General features: G+C 49.4%; 7 protein-coding genes across 7 annotated transcripts; 4 read left to right on the forward strand and 3 right to left on the reverse strand.

The window, feature by feature from the left end:
- The first annotated feature begins 474 nt into the window (after positions 1-474).
- Positions 475-1,336, forward strand: LOC128820536 (scale keratin-like). The gene is made up of 2 exons (XM_054001310.1): positions 475-636; positions 744-1,336. Exon 2 carries the CDS (start codon positions 768-770, stop codon positions 1,158-1,160), a length of 393 nt encoding a protein of 130 aa, XP_053857285.1. The 5' UTR covers positions 475-636; positions 744-767; the 3' UTR covers positions 1,161-1,336.
- A 1,423-nt stretch (positions 1,337-2,759) lies between these two features.
- LOC128820537 (scale keratin-like) lies at positions 2,760-3,547 on the reverse strand. The gene is made up of 2 exons (XM_054001311.1): positions 3,457-3,547; positions 2,760-3,349 (listed from the first exon to the last, which is right to left on the reverse strand). The coding sequence occupies exon 2, from the start codon at positions 3,323-3,325 to the stop codon at positions 2,933-2,935; it is 393 nt and encodes a 130-aa protein (XP_053857286.1). The 5' UTR covers positions 3,326-3,349; positions 3,457-3,547; the 3' UTR covers positions 2,760-2,932.
- Positions 3,548-4,407: 860 nt separating this feature from the next.
- Positions 4,408-4,819, forward strand: LOC128820547 (scale keratin-like). Its single transcript, XM_054001321.1, has one exon. It carries the CDS (start codon positions 4,427-4,429, stop codon positions 4,817-4,819), a length of 393 nt encoding a protein of 130 aa, XP_053857296.1. The 5' UTR covers positions 4,408-4,426.
- Positions 4,820-7,580: 2,761 nt separating this feature from the next.
- Positions 7,581-8,407, reverse strand: LOC128820523 (scale keratin-like). Its single transcript, XM_054001298.1, has one exon. The coding sequence runs from the start codon at positions 8,389-8,391 to the stop codon at positions 7,927-7,929; it is 465 nt and encodes a 154-aa protein (XP_053857273.1). The 5' UTR covers positions 8,392-8,407; the 3' UTR covers positions 7,581-7,926.
- A 3,459-nt stretch (positions 8,408-11,866) lies between these two features.
- On the forward strand, positions 11,867-12,997 carry LOC128820522 (scale keratin-like). Its single transcript, XM_054001297.1, is given in 3 exon segments — positions 11,867-11,878; positions 12,415-12,873; positions 12,875-12,997. Coding segments are annotated over 2 exon segments (465 nt in total). The 5' UTR covers positions 11,867-11,878; positions 12,415-12,435; the 3' UTR covers positions 12,902-12,997.
- Positions 12,998-14,446: 1,449 nt separating this feature from the next.
- On the reverse strand, positions 14,447-15,256 carry LOC128820526 (scale keratin-like). Its single transcript, XM_054001300.1, has one exon. The coding sequence runs from the start codon at positions 15,254-15,256 to the stop codon at positions 14,807-14,809; it is 450 nt and encodes a 149-aa protein (XP_053857275.1). The 3' UTR covers positions 14,447-14,806.
- Positions 15,257-19,089: 3,833 nt separating this feature from the next.
- Positions 19,090-19,782, forward strand: LOC128820524 (scale keratin-like). The gene has a single exon (XM_054001299.1). The coding sequence runs from the start codon at positions 19,090-19,092 to the stop codon at positions 19,537-19,539; it is 450 nt and encodes a 149-aa protein (XP_053857274.1). The 3' UTR covers positions 19,540-19,782.
- Positions 19,783-20,504: the final 722 nt, after the last annotated feature.

A 20,504-nucleotide genomic window follows, 5' to 3' on the forward strand; every position in this document is an offset into this window, starting at 1 on the left:
CAGCACATCCCAAGATGCCCAAGTGATCTCGTCCTTCCTGTCACGTTAGAAACTTGATAGCCAGAATGGCACCCAGGAATGGACTCCATGAACACCTGTCAGGGCCTGAAGCATCTTGGGCAGGAGTGTCCGGAGCCTCCAACATGGAGGCAATCTGTTCATCGCAGGACGGTCCAGCAGAACCAGACCCCATCTGCCAGGCATCAGTGCCCAGGGGCTTCCACAAGGCTGGGAACAAAGACTTCTCCACTCAGGCCTGATCTCCGTAGGGCAAAGAGGAGTGATGTCCATCTGGCTCAGGCTGATTCGGGCCCCACCCCAGTCCATTGGACCATTAAAGGTGTTCCTGGAGCCCTTTCCTGGTTGCCATCCCAAATATCAAGTATGTGACGTGTCAGGAAGGACGAGATCGCTTGGGCATCTTGGGATGTGCTGGGATGGCACCTGGGGGATGCTGACTCAGGGAGGGGCAGGGGCCGCACAGCCCTGGTGTCAGCAGCAGCAGCAGCAGGGAGTGTCCCCTGTGCAGACTGTCCAGGCTGGAGCTGAGCAAGGCCAGGGCTGCTATAAAAGCCGTGTCAGGGCCAGACTGGACCAAGCACTGCCCTGGCCACCTTCTCCTCCTCGGGAACAAGGGTAAGTGTGTGAGCGCTCCTCCTCGCGGCTCCCTGCTCCAGGCCCGGCCCCTGTGGCTCAGGCGCTGCCCTGGGCTGCTCTCCTGCCATGGCTGCCCTCTCTTTCAGAGCTGCCTCGCATCCCACGCCAAGATGTCCTGCTACGACCTGTGCCCCCCCAGGACCAGCACAGACCTGTGCCCGCCCAGAACCAGCGTGGCTGTGCCCCAGCCCATCGCTGAGAGCTGCAACGAGCTGTGCGCCCGCCAGTGCCCCGACTCCTCTGCCTTCATCCAGCCTCCACCTGTGGTGGTCACCTTCCCTGGCCCCATCCTCAGCTCCTTCCCCCAGCAGGCCGTGGTGGGCTCCTCCGGAGCACCGGCCTTTGGCGGCTCCCTGGGGCTGGGCGGCCTCTACGGCGCCGGCGCCACCCAGGCCTCGGGGGGCCTCTGCACCTTTGGCAGGGCCTACGCTGCTCCTGCCTGCAGCCCTTGCGCCTGGCCCCGCTACAGCAAGAAGCTCTGGGACACCTGCGGGCCCTGCTAGAGCCACCACCAACTGCCCCAAAGCCCTGCTGCTGCCTCAGCCCAGCATGGAGAAGCTGAGCTCTGCACAAGCTGCCCTGGCCTCCTGCAGCCCGTGACACCCGGCCTGCCTTGGGCCTGCCCACATTTCCTGATTCTCCTGCCCTTCTTGGTTCAATAAAGTTTTCCTGCATCCAACTTCTGTCTCTTTGCCTCCTTTTCTGCAATCGTGAATACCCCTGGAGGTGGGGGAGATCCACAAGTGGGAGAGGAAATTGTGTTGCTGGGTGTGGCAGGCACATTCTTCTCTCTCTCAGGATTTTTCATGGAGGAGCACAGAGAGAAGAAAGAGAAAACAATTTCTATTTCTGCTCCTTGTTTTTTCCCATGTGGAATGTGCTTGGAGAAATGCTCACCTGGGTTGATTGCTTGATTGGATCCTGGAGAGGATTGTTTGAGCCTGATGGCCAATCCAATCCACCTGTGTCTGGACTCTCAGAGAGGGTCACGAGTTGTGAGTGGGTTAGATATGGGAGTTAGAAAAAGTAGGTTTGTAGTTTTAGTATCTCCATTAAATAGTTTATTAATGAATTATAGCATAGTTATAATAAAGAAATCATTCAGCCTTCTGAACAGGAGTCAGACATCAGCATTTCTTCCCACTGGGTTCACCTGCATTTTCCATAGCTGGGATGGCCACAGGCAATGGAAAATAGAAGGGGAAGGGAAAGGTTAAACAGAAGTGGGGATGGGACATTGGCGGTTAAAGTGGAGATGAAAATGAAATCAAAGGGGAAGTGGAATGATACGAAGGAGAACTGTAGGAACCGGTGAGGTTAGGAAACGGAGAAGGCGAACGAGAAGGGGAAGGAGACTGGGAAGGATCTCTGAGCACTCTTCAGGAAGGGACACAGATCCCCCTGCTTGTCGGCCATGAGACCAGGAACTCTTCCAGACCTGCTGTTGTGTTGGTGGAGAGTGGGGTTGGCCACAGAGCTGGGAGCCATCCGGGGACAGAGGCTACCAGAGCTCCAGGCTCTCTGTGCCACCATGGCTCTGCTAAAGGAGCTGGAACAGAAATCAGAGGGAGAATTCCCCCTCACTCTTCCCTGTACATTAAATTTCCTTGTCATCAACTACTTCTCCTTCACTTTCTACGTCTTATTCTTTCTTCTTTTTATTTCTTCTACTCCTTGTTTCTCATATTCTCTTTCCTCTTCTCTTTCTCCTTCTTCTTCTTGTCATTCTTCTTCCCATTACCTTTAGTCTACTTCTCCTTTTTCTCCTTCCTCTTTTCCTTCTCATCATCCTTTATCTCCTTCCCCTTATCCTTCTCCTTTTCCTCCTCCTCCTTCTCCTCTTTCTCTTCCATTTCCTCTTTCTGCTAAAGCAGCCCCTTCTCAACATTCTCTCTCTTCTGAATGCAGTATTCATTTTGGTTTCGTGATCTTCCCCACATAACTGTCCTCTGTCTCATCCCTGATCCATTTTACCTTCCACATCCCCTTCCTTTTTCCATTGCCCCTGACAATCACAGTATCACCATTTCCCATTCCACTCGTGAAATACCATCCTACTCTAGAATTTCCTGGTTTTGGGAAAAAGGGCAAAGAGTCCAGAGTTGGATGCAGGAAAATTTTATTGAGCACCGAAAGGCAGGAGAGGCAGGGACAGTAATGGTGGGCAGGCCCCAGGCAGGCCGGGTGTCACAGGCTCAGGACAGCTTGTGCAGAGCTCAGCTTCTCCATGCTGGGCTGAGGCAGCAGCAGGGCTTTGGGGCAGTTGGTGGTGGCTCTAGCAGGGCCCGCAGGTGTCCCAGAGCTTCTTGCTGTAGCGGGGCCAGGCGCAAGGGCTGCAGGCGGGAGCAGCGTAGGCCCTGCCAAAGGTGCAGAGGCCCCCCGAGGCCTGGGTGGCGCCGGCGCCGTAGAGGCCGCCCAGCCCCAGGGAGCCGCCAAAGGCCGGTGCTCCGGAGGAGCCCACCACGGCCTGCTGGGGGAAGGAGCTGAGGATGGGGCCGGGGAAGGTGACCACCACGGGTGGTGGCTGGATGAAGGCAGAGGAGTCGGGGCACTGGCGGGCGCACAGCTCGTTGCAGCTCTCAGCGATGGGCTGGGGCACAGCTACGCTGGTTCTGGGCGGGCACAGGTCTGTGCTGGTCCTGGGGGGGCACAGGTCGTAGCAGGACATCTTGGCGTGGGATGCGAGGCAGCTCTGCAAGAGAGGACAGCCATGGCAGGAGAGCAGCCCAGGGCAGCGCCTGAGCCACAGGGGCCGGGCCTGGAGCAGGGAGCCTCGAGCAGGAGCGCTCACACACTTACCCTTGTTCCCGAGGAGGAGAAGGTGGCCAGGGCAGTGCTTGGTCCAGTCTGGCCCTGACACGGCTTTTATAGCAGCCCTGGCATTGCTCAGCTCCAGTCTGGCCAATCTGCACAGGGGACACTCCCTGCTGCTGCTGCTGCTGCTGACACCAGGGCTGTGCAGCCCCTGCCCCTCCCTGAGTCAGCATCCCCCAGGTGCCACCCCAGCACATCCCAAGGTGCCCAAGTTATCTTGTCCTTTCTGCCATGTGAGCGGTTTGATAGCCAGGATGGCACCCAGGAATGGGCTCCAGGAACACATTTATTGGTCCAAAGGTGTGGGGCAGGGCTCTAATTAGTCTGGGCCAGATGGACAACTCTCTTCTTTGCCATGTGAAGATCACACCAGATTGGAGAAGTCTTTGTCCCCAGCCTCGTGGAAGCCCCTTACCAGTGACTTCCGCAGGTGGGATCCGGTTCTGCTGGGCTGTCCTGTGATTCACAGATGCCCTTTATGGTGAAGAATCCTGACACTCGCACCCCAGCTGCTTCTGACCCTGACAGGTGTTCCTGGAGCCCGTTCCTTGGTGCCATTCTGTCTATCAAGTCCCTCACATGTCAGGAAGGCCAAGATCGCTTGGGCATCTTGGGATGTGCTGGGGTGACACCTGGGGGATGCTGACTCAGGGAGGGGCAGGGGCTGCACAGCCCTGGTGTCAGCAGCAGCAGCAGCAGGGAGTGTCCCCTCTGCAGATTGGCCAGGCTGGAGCTGAGCAAGGCCAGGGCTGCTATAAAAGCCGTGTCAGGGCCAGACTGGACCAAGCACTGCCCTAGCCACCTTCTCCTCCTCAGGAAAAAGGGTAAGTGTGTGAGTGCTCCTCCTCGCGGCTCCCTGCTCCAGGCCCGGCCCCTGTGGCTCAGGCGCTGCCCTGGGCTGCTCTCCTGCCATGGCTGTCCTCTCTTGCAGAGCTGCCTCGCATCCCACGCCAAGATGTCCTGCTACGACCTGTGCCCCCCCAGGACCAGCACAGACCTGTGCCCGCCCAGAACCAGCGTGGCTGTGCCCCAGCCCATCGCTGAGAGCTGCAACGAGCTGTGCGCCCGCCAGTGCCCCGACTCCTCTGCCTTCATCCAGCCTCCACCCGTGGTGGTCACCTTCCCTGGCCCCATCCTCAGCTCCTTCCCCCAGCAGGCCGTGGTGGGCTCCTCCGGAGCACCGGCCTTTGGCGGCTCCCTGGGGCTGGGCGGCCTCTACGGCGCCGGCGCCACCCAGGCCTCGGGGGGCCTCTGCACCTTTGGCAGGGCCTACGCTGCTCCTGCCTGCAGCCCTTGCGCCTGGCCCCGCTACAGCAAGAAGCTCTGGGACACCTGCGGGCCCTGCTAGAGCCGCCACCAACTGCCCCAAAGCCCTGCTGCTGCCTCAGCCCAGCATGGAGAAGCTGAGCTCTGCACAAGCTGCCCTGGCCTCCTGCAGCCCGTGACACACGGCCTGCCTGGGGCCTGCCCACCCTCCCTGCTTCTCCTGCCCTTCTTGGTACAATAAAGTTTTCCTGCATCCAACTCCTGTCTCTGTGTGTATTTTCCGGAACTCTCTTCCCTCCACAGCAAGAGGGCGCGTTCTGATCCCTCCTTTTGTCACCAGGGCCTATCATATGATTTTTACTCCTGCAAGTGGTCAGGGGTTTCTGCTTTGTTTGCATCAGTTCATGTTCTACTCTTTGTTTTGCTCAGGATTACTTCCATTGTTTTTTCCTGGATTCACTCTGTCTGTCGGACAGGCAGGGGCATGTTTGCAGCAAAAGGGAAATTGGGTGTGCTCTTTCCCTTGGTTTTACATGTTCTGCTCATATTACTATGGCTCTCAGATATTTTTTGCCTTCCGTGTATTCACTCCAGAGCATGTAAAGGGACCTCTGACCCAGCGAAGTGACTGCAAACTCATGGTCACAGCAGGAGCTGATGTCCCCAGGCTTTGAGGGTATCAAATCCAACCATGCCCTTTGTTTGTCCCTCCTTGGAGGCTCCATCTTGAGCTGTTATTCTGTTTTTGCACCGTGATTGAATTATTTTAGGCATCCAGGGGTCTGAGACTCTTCTTGGAAAACCTGGGGTTGAGGCAGTGAGAAATCCTTGTGTGACTGGGACTGTGAGAGGTGTGGGAGCTCAAGCAGAGGTGACTGGAACCAGTGGTGGCTCAGATGGTTCAACTGCACGTGACCTTCAGTGCTCTGGGCTGGTTGCCAAGGTGGAGATCAGTCCTGGGTTTGACTCAATGACGTTGGAGGTGTTTTCCTGGTTCCTGGGATGCTGAGGTGGCTCCTGGAAGGTGGGACAGGGAAGTTTCCTTGCCATTGCAGCACCTCCTTTCCCTGCAGTCAGCTCTGCCCTGTCCCTTGATGGTCACTCTGTTATTACTGCTCCCAACAGTTCAGCCACCTCGTTTTTCCAGTCTGAAACTCTGATTCCCTCCGTCTCAGTGCCACTCAGCTTTCTGTTATCAGGACTCCCAAAAGATGTGCCAATGCCAGAAACGTAAATGCATAATTAGAGGTTTTTCCCCGACGGATCCTTGAGTAAGGAATGAAGTCCCTCCACCCCATAACTCCCGCGTAGACATTGAGAGAAAGATCAGCCCTTTGTTGGGTTTTGCAATCAGACATGAGCTCACCCTGAGCAGGCATCCAGCCCAAATTAAAGCTGTGTAATCATTGTTCCCTAGGTGTTAATGGCTCTCTTCAGGGGTGTTATCTTGGGCTTAGCACTTGTCTGACACAACGCCTAATTTGGCTGGTACCTGCCTGGCACTGCCTGGCTGAGAGGATCAGGTGAAATTTGGCAGTCACAGCTCAGGTGTTCAGCTGAGCTCATGATTTACACCCAAGCACCTCTTGGAGGCTGCGGGTGGAAGCAAAGATCAGAAAAGAAACGGAGGGAAAAGCATCCACGTTTTGTAAAGTTCTTTCAGGATCTGCCCTGGATGAGGGGAAAGGGGACAGGGAGGATGAAGCAAGGAGAGAGACGAGAACCTGCCTGAGGAGAGCTTTTGGAGATGCAGCAGGGGATGTTCAGGTTGGACATAGGAATTTCCTCTGGGAAAGGGCGGCCAGGCCTTGGAAGGGCTCAGGAAATTTTGGAATTCCCACCCTTGAGATGTCCAAGGAATTCCTGGATTTTGGGCTTGGTGACCAGGTGGGAATCCAGATGATCTCAAAGGTCTTTTCCAACCTAAACAATTCTGTGTGGGTTTTTTTTTTTGTCAAAATATTCTCAAATAAGTGTTTGTTTACCCATAAAAATTAAGTCTTGGTTTGTGAAAATAAAAGCAGCATTCACAGGTACTATGGACTAATTTTAATTTCAATTTATTACTTACAGCCATCTGACAGATCCCGTCCAATACAAGGAAGAATATTGAAATTACCTGTGAAAAATAAGATCTGCTGTTCCTTCACACTGATTAAGATATTTTCTTTGAAAGAGTCCCGGTGAAGGAAGAGGTAAATCCTCTCTAATGCATCTGTTCATGTTCTTTTTACCTCACCTGCTGACAGGTTCAGCCAAACCTTCCCCGAGGCAACTTTATCATGGCAGTGATTAACGAAAAAAGAGAAGGTAGTGCCTCATCTTTGCTCATCAGATACCTATCTCAGAAATTGTTTCCCTTTGTTCACCTTCCTCCTATCATTCCTTTCAGAACTTGCTTTGGCAGAACTTCAGGCGGTATTTTTTAGCTTTGTCTTTGAAGGCAGTTGGATGATTTCTAATACAGCGCCTGGAAGATGTAAAATTAAAAAGAATTCCAGCACTAAATTAATGACTTAAAGAACCACGGAATATCCTGGGTTGGAAGGGCCCTAGGGGGATTGAGTCTGACTCCTAGCCCTGCACAGGCACCCCAGGAATCCCACCCTGTGCCTGAGAGCGTTGTCCTTGAGCTCCGGCAGCGTTGGGGATGTGACAGTTCCCTGTTCCAGTGCCAAACTGGATGGAAATAATTGGAATAGCTACTGGAAGTCTGACAACTGGAATAATTAGTGTAAGGCAGAGAGGACTCTGAGCTGCAGGTCACACCAAAAGCATCTCAGCCTGGTTCTGATGGGGAAGAATCCCACTCTGGGGCTTAACAGGAAAAACAAAGACAGGTGTTGTATGCAGGACTTTTTTATTGCAAGGGTAGGGAAGGCCCCACTGGACAAGGACACAGGAGGCAAAGACAAGCAGGTTGTCCCTCACTAGAGCTGCTCCCTCAGCCTTGAGGCAGGAGGCAGGAATTTCAGGGAGAAGCCAATGGATGGTGGAGCTGCACATTTGGCCACTGGAAGGGGCGGGGAAGAGGAGACCGAAAGGAAGGAGGAAACAAAAAGGAGAATTTCCACAGGGGTTCTGACTCCATGGTCTGAAGTCAAGTTCTGATGCTCTTCCTCTTCCTCAGGAGCTCAGGTGAGGATCCACCGGTGTCATCTGCCAAGCTGAGGGATTTTTCCCTCGGATTTAGCAGGACCCGCAGCTGCCGCGGCGGTAGCGGCCATAGCGGGAGGACCAAGGGCTGCAGGAGCCAAAGGATCTCCCAAAACCATAAAGGCCCCGGTACCCCCCACAGGAACCCAGAGCCCCATAGCCCAGGGAGGAGCCCCCATATCCATACAGACCCCCGTAGCCCAGGGATCCGTAACCCCCATATCCATAGAGACCCCCATAGCCCAGGGACCCATAGCCCCCATAGCCCAGGGAGGCCCCAGAGGCTGGGAGGACGGGAGCTCCAGCAGATCCCACCACGGAATCCTGCGGGAAGGAGCTCAGGATGGGGCCGGGGAAGGTGACCACCACGGCGGGAGGCTGGATCACGGTGGTGGAGTCGGGGCACTGGCGGACGCACGGCTCATTCCCACTGCCAGCCAGGGGCTGGGGCTGGATGACGCCACAGGCAGAGGAGGGGCACAGGTCGTAGCAGGACATCTTGCAGGGGATTGGAGGTCGATCTGCAAGAGTTGATTAGAGCAAGTAAAGATGTTATTTGCCAATGGAAAAGGGCTCTGGAGCTGGCTGCTTTTCGCCAGACAGGAGAGCTTTAAAGCACCAGAATTTCCCCACATCTCTTAGAGATGAAAATTGAATAAGAACAGCCAAAATTATTTGCTGGGTCACTTTGGTGAGTCAGGGGATCAACAAGGAGAGGGACTCTACTCCAGAAGTGGTGTGTGTTGTTATTCAGGAATTCATGACTCTGGCTCTTCATTCCCACTGATCTCCTTTGTGCTGATCCTTGTCAAAACAGGGATTATAACTCATTGTCTGTTCAGATTCCCTCGTAGTTTCTTGGATGAGACCATTGCAAGGAAATTGCAAAGACAATTGTCCCATATTTCCAAAATTGAATCAGGGCTTTGAGATCCCTACAATGAGCTTAACACCCCAGCATTTTGATTTTGGGCTATGAACTCTTTTGAAAAATTCTCACACCAAACCACTTGCTCTCATTAACTTGGAAAACCCAGCACTTCACATTTCAGCTCCTTAAATTCCCTCCAGGATCCCTTTTAATCTTAAATAAATCTAATACAGAGCGTTTTAAACAGGTCTCAATTCTTCTCTGTGTCCTACTCCAAGCCAGTGCCTGGTCTCTTGAGGTGTTCATGCCCATTTATCTTGAATTTAAAGCAGTTCAGTTGATTTGTAATAGAACAAACTGGATCTAATGGCAGGTTTGCCTCTAAACTCAACATTTCCCTGTGAACCAGAAAGATCTAAACTTTCCAAATAACTTCCAGTCACCTATTTAACCAAACAGAGAATAGGAATAAAAACAGAACCTTTCACATTATGGCTACAACTGGTGAAGGCAACCCAATATCTAGCAGAATTTTCTGATAAGAAACTTCCAGTTTGGTTTGGAACAGAATGCCAACCTTGAAAGCAGAGAGCAGCCTTCCATAAGGTTTTGCAAGGTTTATCTCTTCACCTCAAATTTTTCCTATGAGTTCCCAATAGAAGGGAGCACCCCAGCTGAATTGTACAGCAAAGAGAGATTCCAAAAGTAGCAAAGATAGATTCCAAAAGCAGCAAAGAGGAATTCTAAAAGCAGAAAAGAGCAGCTCCAAACTTACCAAGTGTTGAGAAGAACGAGTGGAGGGAAGACGTTTGGGAGAACCCCAAGTGGAGACAGCTTTTATACAGTTCAGACTTGCCTGAGGGCTCAGAGGAGCTCATTAGTTGACACAGAACATTTTTTTGTATTGATTGCTCCTCAAAGTGATGAAATTGTTGCTCTTTGTGTTTATTCTTGATTTCAAATGCCGCGTTACATCACACAAGGTCCTTTGAGCTGAAACGCTGGTGGGTTGAAATTGGTGCATCGTTCATCCTGAAACATGATTCATGAATTAGTGTCAGTTTTCTGGAGTGACACCATGCACTGAGCTGTTTTTACACAAATATTCTTGTCCTGTCTTATAAGACAGTTACGCTCAGACATTTACAGAAATTATAAAACTCTTAGAATGGTTTGGGGAAACAAATAGCCAGAAATGTCTTATGTTTTTTCTGACCCTTAAGCCACAGTTTAAACCTGAGTTTAGTTCTGAAGGGAGCGATATTTATGATTTTAAGGATTAGAATGGAAAGCTCAGAATAATCAGAGTGTACATTGAATTAATATTCAAATTTATGTTTTTTTGAGATGGTTCCATCTCTGGAAGTGTTCAAGGCTGGTTTGGATCAACCTGGGACAGTCAACCCTGTCCATGGCAGGTGTTGGAACAAGAGGGTCTTTGAGGTCCCTGCCAATTTTAAACCATTCCTATATGATTCTATATAGGAGAAATCCCAAATTTAGCTGTAGAAATAAAATCCCTTTTTTTTTAGAGAGGATCTTGCAGCTAGTCCCATCCTTGCTGTCATCTTTCAGCACAAAGCAATTACGAAGTGGGAATCTGCTGGGAAAAGCAAATGTTGGATTTGCTGAGGTTTCTCTCTCTGTTTACACCACGATCGTCCTACTCTATCATTATCATCGTTATCATAATCACCTACCTGGTTATCTCCACACCATGTGTTATTTATAAATTGTGAGCTTTTTCAAATCTGGAGATACGTATGGGAATTTCCTGAGCCATTATCCTGGGAAAAAAAAACCCAAAAAGTCATGTCAAAGTTTTACAAGAATATTCCAAGGGATTTTCAAGCACCTCCTGAACACCCATTACTGTCTTGTTCCTACTGTGTCAGAGTTATATAAAATCTGTGCCTGGGTGTAAACACACCACAATTACAGGAGATTATCTCATTAAAATGCATAAATTGAGGCCACTTGGGTTTTTCCCATAATCAGCTCTTGGTTTATAACACTGACCTTCCTGTCTTTGACCTTAAGAATAAAATCTATTTTTTCTTTTTTATTTAATACACAGAATGTTGTGTCTCTAACATGTAAGAATAGGAGGGGAAAACATGAGAAAGGAAAGGAAAGCTCATGAAACAACTCAGAAAACTCAATTTCCATGGAATTGTGGCTGCCAGGTGAAATATTTCTCTGTTTCCAGGGACTGAAAGAGAACCAGTGAAGAGTTTAAAAAAGAACATGGGGGGAGACTCCTTTTAAGGATTGAATTGGCAGGAAAAGAGGGGATGGATTAAAACTGACAGAGAGGAGGTTTAGATGGGATATTGGGCAGGAATTGTGCACCTTGTGAGGGTGGGGAGGCCCAGGCACAGGATATTCCATATCCCCTCCCTGGACGTGTCCAAGGCCAGGATGGATGAGCCTTGGGGCACCCTGGTCTATGGAAGGAGTCCCTGCCCATGTCAGGAGGTGCCACTGGATGATCTTTAAGGTCTTTTTCAACCCAAACCATTCCATGATAGCATTTTATGGTATAAAGTCCATTCAAAGATGCTCCTGATTGTTGTGTTTGCCTTGCCTTGAGTAGGTGGAGGGAGAAATGCTGAGCCTGCAGAACCAATGTTTTTCCCTTTGTTATTTGTCCCCAGTCCTCATTTGAGGCCCTAAAAGAAACTCCATTGGCGCCGTGTCTCCTGTTGATCTCACTCAAGGACCTTTACCTGGACAAAATCACGAGGTCCTTCAGTCATCCCAATTATGAAGGACTCATAAATAAATGAAGTCAGCTTTATTTCCTCCTCTAACGCTAAGGAAAGCAATGGGATCATAAAAAAATAATTCCTCACATAAAGCCCAGAGACAATAGAGGTCTGGGATGGAATGTGCAGCTCATGCTATGTGTGGGTTTGAAGTGCACCAGCAATAAGCAAAGACAATTTCAGCACTTTGGGGAATTAAGTGTCCTGCAATTTGGGGTTGGGACCTAATTATGAACTGGCGCATCAGGTGGCCAATGCCCTGTGGGCAAGCAGGGAGCTCTATAAAAGGTGTCTGCACCAGGTCCTTCCATCCACTTCTCTCACCTGTTCTGCCTTCGTGAACCAGGTAAGTCACTTTTGTCTCAACCTTCTCTAAATTGAACTTTCTGTCAAGAAATCTGTTTGCAGTCAGGCTGCCGATGCTCTGTAGGATATTTGGTGTTTAATTTCTCATTTATCTCTAGGTCTTTCAGGAGAGGGATTCACTGAGTGGTATTGAACCCCAAATTTGTATTATTTTAGCACTCCAAACGGTTGCTTGTCTGTATTTTAGGAGATAAAGAATAACCTGTATATGTGCCGGTATTTGGTAGAGTTTTGCTGAGTTTGTAACAGGAAAGATAAAATCTGAGTAGAAATCATCAGCTAAGAGTAATGTAATGCTGATGAAATTACCAGATCTGGAAATTCAAAGATACAACTGAAGAGTACAGACTGTGTTGAACTGAAGTCAAGAGTAGCCTGGAGATCACAGCCATAGGAAAAATAAGAAAAGGAAATACATTAACTTCCCAGATTTATTACTGATACCCTTGGACTGTGCCGGCACAACCTAAAGTTTGCTATTCCTTTAAAATTAATATAAATTAACACCTTCCACAGATTAACCTCCACCCCTGCAAGATGTCCTGCTACGACCTGTGCCCCTCCTCTGCCTGTGGCGTCATCCAGCCCCAGCCCCTGGCTGGCAGTGGGAATGAGCCGTGCGTCCGCCAGTGCCCCGACTCCACCACCGTGATCCAGCCTCCCGCCGTGGTGGTCACCTTCCCCGGCCCCATCCTGAGCTCCTTCCCGCAGGATTCCGTGGTGGGATCTGCTGGAGCTCCCGTCCTCCCAGCCTCTGGGGCCTCCCTGGGCTATGGGGGCTATGGGTCCCTGGGCTATGGGGGTCTCTATGGATATGGGGGTTACGGATCCCTGGGCTACGGGGGTCTGTATGGATATGGGGGCTCCTCCCTGGGCTATGGGGCTCTGGGTTCCTGTGGGGGGTACCGGGGCCTTTATGGTTTTGGGAGATCCTTTGGCTCCTGCAGCCCTTGGTCCTCCCGCTATGGCCGCTACCCGCCGCGGCAGCTGCGGGTCCTGCTAAATCCGAGGGAAAAATCCCAAGTGATGTCTCACCAACAGATGAAATGTGATGGTTTCACAGCCAAAGAGCTTGGAACCACTGCTGCTCCATTCCAAAACCACAAATTTGTAGCTGTCCAGCCCCTTTTGGATTTCTCCTTTTTTAGCTTCTGCCTTAAAGCTTTTCCCGCCCCATTTCTATGTTGCCTGGGCTAAATATGGAACAAAAGGGCTCAAAATGGGTCCTGTTTGTTCACATAAACATCTGGGATTTGGAAGAGAACCCAAATCAATCACATGTGAATGTGCCTCTGGCTGGAGAAGAGTTTCTTGCTTCTTGGAGACTCTGCAAATGCATTGCTTTGCTTGTTGTCATTAAAAGTTTATTGCATCAAAGTTGCTATGTTCTGGTGTTCTTTTCTCCTGTTTTCACCATTGTTATTTGCCTTTGGAGAAGCCTCACCTGTGCAGGTGTCAGTAACACCCTAAAATATCCTGGAATCATGGAATGTTGGGTTGGGAGGGATCTTAAAGCTCATCTCATTCCATGCCCTGCCATGGGCAGGGAAACCTCCCATTGGCCCAGGTGGCCCAGATCTTCATCCAACCTGTCCCTAAACCATGGAGATGAATGTCCTGCCCAAAAAAGCATGGAAGATTAAATTTCCGTATGAGTTTCTTCCAGGTAAAGCTTTCATCTCTTTGAACTTCATGTTCTGACTCAAATATTTCCTCAATCAAATACTTAAACTCTGTCCTCAGGAGAGTCCTCAGCAAAAAGTTAAATAAATTTCTTGTCAAATCTTTATTTAAAGTTTTCTGGGCCACAGAGTGAAACTTTGAAATCTGAAATCTTTCTGAATAATCATGAAATGTAAAGTGTTGGATGGCTTTTGACAGAAAAACAGCTCCTTCAAGGATTCATTAATACCAGCAAGAAAAGCTGGAGCAGAGAGAACATGGGGGGATGGTACCTGGAAAAATTAAAAGGTAGGAAATACCTTAACCTGTGAGCAAATCCACCCTTCTTCTTGCTCTGGTGAGATTCCACCTTCCAGGATCTACAGGGAAGCTGGAGAGGAACTGGAGTAACAGGACAAGGGGGAATGGATTCACACTGACAGAAGGCAAATTTAGGGTGGATATTGGGAAGAAATCGTTCCCTGTGAGGGTGGATAGGCGCTGGTACAGGTTTTCCTGGGAATTTCTGGTTGCCCCATCCCTGGAAGTGTCCAATGCCAGGCTGGAGCAACCTGGTCTAGTGGGAGGTGTCCCTACCCATGGTGGGGGGTGGAAGGAGAAGATCTTTAGGGTCCTTTCAATCCAACCCATTCCATGAGTCCATGACTCTGTAATGTTATTTTTGTGCCCCAGGACAGCTGGGCAGGGAGGATTCCTGCTCCCAAATTCTGGATCAAGTAACAGGGAGCGACTTCACTCCCAGCTAAGACGTTCCAGGTGTTTTTGAAGTCAGCCCATTGTAAGGATTTGAATTCCCCCCCCGCCCCCCCCATACAGAGAGAAGTGTTGCAAACCCACAGCCAGAGAAATTTAAACTAAAACTTCATTTGTTTTTTGCAGAACAGAATCACTTTAATGAAAAAAAAAAGCATTTACAGAAAAGCATTGCAGAGTATGAAGAATATCAGATCACAGGCAACTCCTTCCGTGGCTGCTCTTCTCCAGTTGGACAGTGAAGTTGCATTTTAGAAGAAGATAAATGATTATTTTATCCCACATATTGCACACACACAGATGGGAAAAAAAGCCCAGAAGATGACAAGTAGAAAGTGAACGAATTAAGGAGGAGTTGTGTGCTTCCAGCTCCACCGGAGTGGGGTGGCCGTAGTCACAACACCTCCTCTAGGGCCAGGATTGTATCTCTCCATTGCCGGTGATTCCTTACTCCAAGACGTTTCCGTAGGGTTTAGCAGATCCCCCAGAAGCCGCGGCCGTAGCGGCCATACCAGGAGGAGTAGGGGCTGCAGTAGCCAGAGCCAAAGACTCTGCCAGAGCCATACAGGCCCCGGTATCCCCCACAGGAGCCCAGACCCCCATAGCCCCACAGACCCCCGTAGCCCAGGGATCCGTAACCCCCATATCCATAGAGACCCCCATAGCCCAGGGACCCATAGCCCCCATAGCCCAGGGAGGCCCCAGAGGCTGGGAGGACGGGCGCTCCAGCAGATCCCACCACGGAATCCTGCGGGAAGGAGCTCAGGATGGGGCCGGGGAAGGTGACCACCACGGCGGGAGGCTGGATCACGGTGGTGGAGTCGGGGCACTGGCGGACGCACGGCTCATTCCCACTGTCAGCCAGGGGCTGGGGCCGGATGACACCGCAGGCAGAGGAAGGGTACAGGTCGTAGCAGGACATTTTGCAGGGATTGGAGGTCAACACAGGCTAAAAAAGAAAACAAGGAGTTAAAAATTGAGCAATTTAAATTAAAATAACAAGTAGAGTGTTCTGAGCACTTTGAAATCTCAGTTCTCTCTTGTTTCCAAAAAGCGTTTTTTTCAAAAATCCTCTAAAGGATGTCCGCACACAAGAGCAAGTGGGAAATGTTCTAAAAACCTTGTCCCTCGTAACATCCTGCAAAGGACTATGACTGATTTCTCCATATTAAACTGAAAACTGGGAAGCAAAACCAGCGAGAGCAAAGTGACTTTGTCCAAGGTCATTGGATGAGTCATTAGGAAAACTCAGATTGGGGTTCAGCAGGTTTGCATGAGATGGAGCTTATAGAGAACTTAATTACAGTAGCTTCATCTTCCCACTCATCCCAGTTTTGCTGAGAGTCAAGGGAACAACAGATTATAGGATTGTGAGTGCCCAGAAAGGCATTTGACAAGACAACAAAGAACAAATCTCCAACGATGTTCTGTAAATCCTTAAAAGAGTTCTGAGGAGGAACTTGAAAGCGGGAATGTGAAGGAGAGTCTGAGGATTTGTGGTACCAGGACACAAATGACTTTATCATGTGTGAACGGCTGCAGGGGTGACACCCTTGTCAAACCTTGAACCTTTTATGCAAAGGTTGAGATGGGTTAAATGTATCAAAACGAGGATCAGAGAATCACAGGCTTCCTCAAGCTGGAAGTGACTCAAAAGGCTCAAGTCCAACTCCCTGCTCTTTTCAGGGTTATTTAGAGCTAAACCAGAGAACCTTGGAATTGCCTGGTTTGGAAGACACCCTTAAGATCATCCAGTCCCACCCCCTCCATGGGCAGGGACACCTCCCACTATGCCAGGTTGTTCCAAGCCCTGTCTCAACTGACTTTGGACACTCCCAGAGATGGAGAATCCATAGTATATCCAGTGCCAGGGCTTCCCCCCCTTCACAGGGAAATATTTCTTCCCAATATCCAACCTCAATTTCCCCTCTGTTCCCCCCACCCCATTCCCTGTGTCCTGTCCCTACAGTTCCTGAGTAAAGTCCCTCTCCACCTTCCCTGGAACCCCTGCAGATCCTGAGGTCTCCACAAAACCTCCATTCCTCCAGGCTGAACATTCCCAGCTCTCCCAGCCTGGCTCCACAGGGGAGGAGATCCAGTCACCTCAGTTGACTCAGAGCACTGTCCAGTTGCTCCAAGGTCTGGAGTTCCTGACACCAAGAACTCCACAGAGTGTTCCACACACCAAAAAGACAGAAAAGTCCTTGATCTTTCCCAAGTCCATGCAGATTCACCCAACAGAAAGGATGCTGGATATCAACTCGAGTTGAAACCAGCAGTAAAAAATACACCAAGAGCAATGGAGAAGATTCAGACTTACCCAAGTCTCCAAGAAGTCAAGGGAAGCGTTTGGAGGAGCGAGGAGACAAAGGAGCTTTTATATCAGCTGGAGGTACCACATCAGCATCTTGCCCGCCCCAATTTCGAACTCATGCAACCATCAGGATGATGAAATTGTTGGGTTCATTATTGGCGTTTATGAGGCCTTTCAAATTTGTTTGTAATAATGATCTAAACATCATCTGAGATTATAGAGAATTCTTTCATCTTGTGACAACTTGGGGGGGAGATTAATACCCAGCATTATTCCTCTGTCACTTCCTTGGAATTACATCAGGAATCACCAAGCCAGCTCCTCTTGGTATTAACTGAATACCTGGAGAGTGGCTCATGGGTTCATCGGAATCACAAATTTCACTGGAATTTAATCCTGAGCAGGAAAAACAGTGAAATCCTTAATTTTGGCCAAGTCCACAGAGTTCCATGGAGGAGACACAGAGGAATCTTTGCCTTCCTGAGGCTTGTTTGGGAGATAAACGAGGAATGAACTCACAAAGTTAACTAAAGCCACAAAGGGATTGGAGGTCCTAAAGAGACTTTTCCCAGGTGTTGAGGGTCCGATGTTTTCTGGACAAAGATGGCAACTGAGAACATTGAATGGGCCTGAGGAAACGTGGGATTTTTTAGGGAAAAATGGATCCTCTGGTGCAAAAGTCAAAACATGATGCAAGTGCTTTGAATTATAGCCTTGGTTCTTAGAAATTCATGAGCTCCTGTGATACACAAGTCATAAATCCCAAAATGGGCTGAGCTGGAAGTTTCTGGGATGAGGGAACAATCAGGAATTTGGAACGTGTGACACAAAGGCTCCTTCTTGCCTCGTTTACGGGTGGGCCATTTCAATATTGCAGACTCCACGCTATAGGTGATCCCTAAATGGTGAGGTGGGGTTCTCAGCCTTTGGGGGCCAGGGGCTTTTGGACAATAATCTTTTCAAGCTTCCGGGGAGCAAGTCCATGCAAATCCTGTAGATGGTCCAGTAGATTAAAGGCATGGAGCTGGATTTAGGTGCCTCACAATTATGGAATGACATCACATTCAAATGCTTCGGTCAAGATATTTGTGTCCTTGTTATCATCAGTTCAAGGCCAAATACTGGGGGTTTGTGCCCCTTCAGGATTTTTCCCAGTGAAAAAGAATTTGAAATAACAAATTCTGAATAAAACCTGGAAATTCATGAACCGTATTTTATTCAAAAACAGTTCCAGGGATGGGGCAACCACAGGCTCCGGTCCCAGGGAAAAAGGGACAGGAAAACAGGGAATGGCCTTGGGTGGTGAAGGTGGTCACAGCTTGGACTTGATGGTCTTGGAGGGTTTTTCCAACCCAAATAATTCCAAGATTCTGTAACAAAAACCATTTAAGGACCACAGGATGCTTTCCATGCCTTCCTTTGGGTTCCATATTGTTCTCGCATTAAGCAGAGAATAATAATGATAAAAATGACCACCCCAAAGTTGCTCTAAAACATTTATTCTCCAGGTATTTTGGTTTTTAATGGGAAAAAGCTCTGCACATCAGGTGACCCCAAGCGAGCAGACGGGTTTTGCCATTAATGATGGAGAAGCTCCAAAAGAGCGTTGGGATAATTTCTGCTGTAACGCCAGGGCTGTGAATGGAATGATAACAGGAATGAGGATGACTTGTCACCATTCCAGATGAAAGAGGGCTCTGTGATGAAACGCACCTATCACATTTCACGAGACCTGGGACCAGCAAATAAACAAAGAGTCAGCAGAACTTTGAGGACCTACGTGTCGCATTCATTTGGGGTTTGCCCCAATTATGCACATCCCCAAATTGCACCTTAGACGTTCCTCAGGATTTTGGGAATGGTATAAAAGCTCTCCCAACCCGGGGCTCTTCACCTCGCCTTCCTTGCTTCATTCACCTTTGTGAGAAAGGTAAGCACCATTCTAAGGGATCTCTTCCCTTAGAATTTTCCCTTAGAAAATTCCAGTCTCTCTTTTCTGCGGGTCTTAATTGAGGTTGGGATCATCCATAAGGATTCTAAGATTCTTAATAATTGGGTTATTTTGTGATGATTTATTTTTAGTTGGTGCTCGACATTCATAGGTTTGAAATGGTAAAATCATTCTTTCTTCTCAGTAGAAATTAGAAAAATTATCAAAGCAGCTTCCAAAGCCTTGCAGAAGGTTTGTTCACCCAATAAGAATTTTCTATGGGTTTTCTAGGTGGGAATGAAGTACAAGAAATTAGGAATGAGACCCCAGGAGAGACGACAGCTCAGAGAGCAAGTCATTTACAAAAACACTGATGAGAATGAAGCACAACCAAGACTTGAGACATAACAATTATTTCCATCCACATGTCCAACTGTCAAATCTTTTAACCATTGAATTTCTGCCTTTTGCTCACTCCTCAGTGTCTGCTGACCTCCAATCCCCTTGCAAGATGTCCTGCTACGACCTGTACCCTTCCTCTGCCTGCGGCGTCATCCGGCCCCAGCCCCTGGCTGACAGTGGGAATGAGCCGTGCGTCCGCCAGTGCCCCGACTCCACCACCGTGATCCAGCCTCCCGCCGTGGTGGTCACCTTCCCCGGCCCCATCCTGAGCTCCTTCCCGCAGGATTCCGTGGTGGGATCTGCTGGAGCTCCCGTCCTCCCAGCCTCTGGGGCCTCCCTGGGCTATGGGGGCTATGGGTCCCTGGGCTATGGGGGTCTCTATGGATATGGGGGTTACGGATCCCTGGGCTACGGGGGTCTGTGGGGCTATGGGGGTCTGGGCTCCTGTGGGGGATACCGGGGCCTGTATGGCTCTGGCAGAGTTTTTGGCTCTGGCTACTGCAGCCCCTACTCCTCCTGGTATGGCCGCTACGGCCGCGGCTTCTGGGGGATCTGCTAAACCCTACGGAAAACCCTCTGGATGATGTAGAAGGGCAAAGCAAAATGCAGATTTTTCTTCCCTTTAAAATCTTTCCTGATACCTCCATGAGTTCAGTTCCTTGTTATCTTCTTTATCATCCCTGTGGCTGAATGCAATGACAGACTGAAGTGTCTTTCAAGCTCTGCCTGCATTTACAATCCTGATGTTACCATGTTGTTTGTGTACTTTTCATTCTCATTAAAACTGTTGCATCACTGAAAATCCTCGTGTTGGGCTTTTGTGTCCTCACCCACCCCTGAGTTTGCCAACCTCACTGGGGAAAGCTCCCTGCTCTGCATGAGGCTGCAAAAACATTGAGCAAACCCTGCCCAGAGGGAAAAGTCTCCATGGAGAGCCTTCCACGGGGCTGTTTTACCCATGAATTTACAATTTCAGTAAATTTACATTTACGGAATTACAACGTGGTCACAGCATGGTGGCCAAAGATAAGCAGAAGTTTCCTCTACGTGTTGAGGTCTGTGTGCAGAGGGAACTTCTTTAAATCCACAACAAGGACCTCATGAGTGGTCATGGAATCACGGAATTGGGTGGGAAGAGTCTTGAAGATCGTCAAGACCATGGGTTTAATTTATTTATGTTTTAAATAGAAATAGAATTTGTGTCCATATTTTATAAGTAGCCTAAAACCCTAAAGCACTGCACCATAAATGTCGTTATCTTCTTATGTCATCAGCAAAGCACAAAGCCACCTCCTGATTCAGGCAGATCCTTATCTCACAAGGAGTTTTCTTTATCTGGTTCAGCTGCCAAAAGATCTCAGGGTATGCATTTTCCTGCAGCAAAAAGATTTGTTGAACATCTGACCAGAAAACTGAAGGGAAAAAGTGAATTTAAAAAAGGCAAAACCTGCTGCAAAATTGAATGACTCCCAGGAGAACCCGGAGCTTCCCCAGTGGTATCCAAATGACAGGAGGAGTCGATGT

The sequence above is a fragment of the Vidua macroura genome, chromosome 29 (genome assembly GCF_024509145.1).
Source record: "Vidua macroura isolate BioBank_ID:100142 chromosome 29, ASM2450914v1, whole genome shotgun sequence".
Taxonomy (NCBI): domain Eukaryota; kingdom Metazoa; phylum Chordata; class Aves; order Passeriformes; family Viduidae; genus Vidua; species Vidua macroura.